Source organism: Chinchilla lanigera, unplaced genomic scaffold (assembly GCF_000276665.1).
Source record: "Chinchilla lanigera isolate Chin_1 unplaced genomic scaffold, ChiLan1.0 scaffold00006, whole genome shotgun sequence".
Classification (NCBI taxonomy): domain Eukaryota; kingdom Metazoa; phylum Chordata; class Mammalia; order Rodentia; family Chinchillidae; genus Chinchilla; species Chinchilla lanigera.
Genome location: NW_004955407.1, coordinates 36,330,703 through 36,334,627, shown reverse-complemented (window position 1 = coordinate 36,334,627; position 3,925 = coordinate 36,330,703). Strand labels below are relative to the sequence as shown.

The following is a 3,925-nucleotide window of genomic DNA, read 5'->3' as shown; positions in this document are numbered from 1 at the left end:
CGCGTCCCCGGGCGGGGTCCCGGGCTGGCGGCCGGCGGCAGGCTCTGGCTCGGGGCGGCAGACACTCGGAGACAGCCGCACATTCCATTCTGCGCAGTCATCTTCCTGCGCGCCCGCCCCCTGAGGACATTTCCCGAAAAAGACGGCGCGGCGCGCAGGGGAGCGGCTGGGAGCGTGAAACCCGAGCTCGCGCGGATCGCCCCAGCCCGCACCCCGCGGGACGAGGCTATGAAAAACGCACCGCAGGCCGGGCTCCTTCGCCTCCGAGGCGAGAGCGTCACCCCGGGCTCCCTCCGCTCGCGCCCCGCGCGGGGTCCGCCTCCCGCCGCGCAGAGGGAGGGGCGCGCAGCCCGGGCCTGGGTGTCTGCGCCCCGCCGCGGGCTGGGGGCGAAGCCCGCCGCTCCTCCGCCTGCGACAGTCCGGGTTTCTCCTGCCCCCGCCCGGCACTCGGCAAAAGCTTACCAGGCAGGCGGAGAATCCAGGAGACAGGACCCACCGTGGGCAGAAGGGACAGACACGGTGCTGCTAGACCAGGGCTCAGCAGTCGCTACGAACATACCCGTCCGTCCCAGAAGGCAGAAGAGCCAGGCAGGTGGCGCACACCAGTATCCGCAGAACTCTGAGAGGCTAAGGCCAGAGGACGGCGAGTCTGGGCCCAGCCTGGGCCATTTAACAAGAATTTGCCTCAGAATGTTAAAAAGTTAGGCGGGTGTGATGCCTCGCTCCTGTAATTCCAGCCCTTAGGAGGATGAGGCAGAAGGACTGTTGTGAGTTCGAGGCCAGCCTGGGCTACACGGCAAAACCTTGTCTCCAAAAACATTTATAAATTTAAAATAAATAAATAAATAAATTTAAAAAGAACTGGGGGTGTAGCTCAGCCATGGACGTAATCCTCAGTACTGAGAAGTAAAAAAAAAAAAAAAAAAGAAAGAAAGAAAGAGAAAAGGGAAAATTGGTATAGAAAATGGTAACACATCAAGTAGAGACCGAGAATGTTGTTGGAAAATCCTAAAATGAGCTCCTAGAGTTGAAAATGACAGTGTTTGAGATGGAAAATGCACTTGTTGGGATTAACAACCGATCGAGTACAGGGAGGTAGTGAACTAACACCAGCAAAAGAAACCGGGCAAGAAGTAAAACGCAAGAAATGACAAAGGAGCCAGGCGTGGTGGCACACGCCTATAATCCCAGCACTCAGGAGGCTGAGGCAGGAGGACTGTTGTGAGTTCAAAACCAGCCTGGGCTACAAAGTGAGCTCAAGGCCAGCCTGAACTGCATAGCAAGACCCTGTCCTTAAAAGATAAAAACAAAAAACAACAACAAAAAAGAAATGACAAAAGATATGAATAGTGTATCACTGAACTGGAAGATAATTTCAAGTTATCCATAACTGGACACCACAGAAAAGGAGGGAGAAGGACAAGAAAAGACTGGAATAAATGATGGTTGAGATTTTTCTTGGTAAAAATCATAAACCCAAAATTTAAAATCAATGAACTGTAGTTACCAGAAAACTATACCAGAGCACATCATAGTCAAGTTATTTAGAACCACTGAGAAGGAGAAAATGAAGCAATGAGACCGGGCATGGTGGGATACACCTATCATTCTAGTACTCAGGAGGCTGAGGCAGGAGGATCACTGCTAGCTTGAGGCCAGCCTGGGCTACATAGTGAGTTCAGGGCCAACCTGAACTATAGAACAAGAGCCTGTCCAAAAAGACCAAAACAAAAGAAAAAAAAAAAAAAAAAAAAGAAACAATGACAAGAAGAGCTTATTACACAGAGAAACAAAGAGAAGAAAGATACAAGACAGCTGAGCATGGTAGCACACACCCTGTAATCTGCACTCAAAGGCTGAGGCAGGAGAATTGTGAATTCAAAACCAGCCTGGGCAATTTAGGGACTCAGCAAGACCCTGTCTCAAAATAAAAAATAAAAAAAGATTAGGGATACAAAGGCCCTGAGTTCAGTCCCCAGTACAGCCAAAAATTTTTTTCTTAAAAAAAAAAAAAAAAGAGAGAAAGACTGTCAGAAGAGATCACAATGGCCAGCCAGGAGGCAGGCACGAGGCACCTGGCCTTCCTCGGCTCTAATTCCATGTCCCACCCCATCATCCCTCCTCCCCGTCACAAACGCTCAGCACCAGTCCTCTGTCCAGCTGTAGAAATAATTCCAACAGAGTCCAGTCCCCTGTCGGCCTTTAACCTATCGATACTTACTTTCTGTCCCTCTCTTCCTATTGACTCACCTCTTCCACCACCTCTTCACCCCCACCGCCCTGGCACATCTCATTCGGCTAGCAGCAGGACAGTACAATCACTAAGAGGCCCTGATAAAAGGGTAAAATTGCTAAAACAAGTTTTAATGTAAGTGATAGGTGTCTGGTTGCATCTATTGATCTTGTTATAACTGGTGAAGATTCTTCCCTTGCAGCACATGATCAGGTGCAATCCTATTAAACTGGGCAGGACAAAGAGGTGGATACATACCAAGCCAGGCATGGTGGCGCACACCTGTAATTGCAGCACTTGGGAGGCTGAGGCAGGAGGATCCTTGTGAGTTTGAAACCAACCTGAGCTACAAAGTGAGCTCAAGGCCTGAACTGCATAGCGAGGCCCTGTCTCAAAAAGACACACACAGAAAAAAATTGCTGGAAAAGAAAAAAAAAAAAAAGCCACTAAAGAGATTTATACTAGCAATAAAGTTTTCCACTCAAATTGATCCTCAACCATCAGCATACATACAGAGAGAAAGAGAGAGAGAGAAGAAGAGAGAGAGAGAGAGAGGAGAGAGAATAGAAACATGAGGCGAGGGGAAAGCATCAAAATGGCTTTAAAAACTCCAAATTTCCCCAAAACAGATCCAAGAAGTACTGATGGGAAGAAAATCAAAGACCAAATGGAGGAATTATATGAAATACTACAAGAAGAAACAAAGAAACTTGGAGAGCTCAAAGATGATATAACTAAATAGATAACAGATTTGATTTTTCAAGATCTGTGAACTTAAAGAAGATATTAATAAAAAACCAGCAGAGCTAACCAGCATGATTTGAAACATGAATTAGCCTAGCAAAGAATTGCAGTCCATGAAAAGGAGCCAAGCAGAAGTAGAGACAATGAGCAATTCCGTGGGAAGCATGAGCTGCAGAGATAACTGGTGTAAGCAGAGAGTGTCAGAACCAGAAGACAGGGCTGATGCTCTTGCAGTGTCATCAGAGGTCGCTTAAAGTGAACAAGGTAAGGGAAAACGGGTCCAACCACTGCTAGATGATGCAAAGAAGACTAAGACCAGAAGACTCACCTCTTCCACCACCTCTTCACAAGTAAAAGTCAGAACCACAGCAAAAAGTAAAAGTCAGAAGACAGCATGAATGGCAAGAAAAAAGTTCACAGAAATCATAGCAGAAAACTTTCCAAATATGGGGAAAGAATACAAAATACAAGAAAATGATACATATAGGACCCCAAATACCTGTGATCAGAAAAGAACATCTCTATGACACATAGTCAAAATCTGAGAAATCCAAACAAAGCAGATCTTAAAATCTGTGAAAGAAAACAGCAAGAAAAAAACAAAACAAAACAAAAAAATCACTTATAAAGGAAAACCCAGCTGGGTGCAGTGGCCCACACCTACAATCCCACCACTCTGGATGCTGAGGCAGGAGGATCGTCATGACTTCAAGGCCAGCGTTGGCTACATAGCGAGCTCAAGGCCAGCCTGAACTACAGAGAGAGACCCTGTTTAAAAAACAAACAAATAAAACAACAACAACAAAACAAAAACAAACAAGCAAACAAAATGTAAACCCATTCTGATTATAGCAGACTTCTCAGCATAAACCCTAAAGGTCAGTAGAGCTTGGAGGGAAGACCTAAAAGAAAACAACTTTCAACCCAGAATAATATATCTCACAAAAT

The 3,925-nt window shown here is 46.3% G+C and overlaps 1 protein-coding gene and 1 long non-coding RNA gene across 2 annotated transcripts in view; one reads left to right on the top strand and one right to left on the bottom strand.

The window, feature by feature from the left end:
• LOC106146695 overlaps positions 1-551 on the bottom strand; it is a 4,628-nt gene extending 4,077 nt beyond the window's left edge. Inside the window, exon 1 of the long non-coding RNA XR_001231246.1 lies at positions 463-551. This is a non-coding gene — a long non-coding RNA (uncharacterized LOC106146695). The remainder of the gene's footprint in view (positions 1-462) is intronic.
• Positions 1-638, top strand: part of LOC106146694 (translation initiation factor IF-2-like) — a gene marked incomplete in the record, with an annotated part of 1,845 nt that extends 1,207 nt beyond the window's left edge. Inside the window, 1 exon segment of the mRNA XM_013504681.1 lies at positions 1-638. Within this exon segment, the coding sequence (XP_013360135.1) occupies positions 1-623 (623 nt within the window).
• Positions 639-3,925: the final 3,287 nt, after the last annotated feature.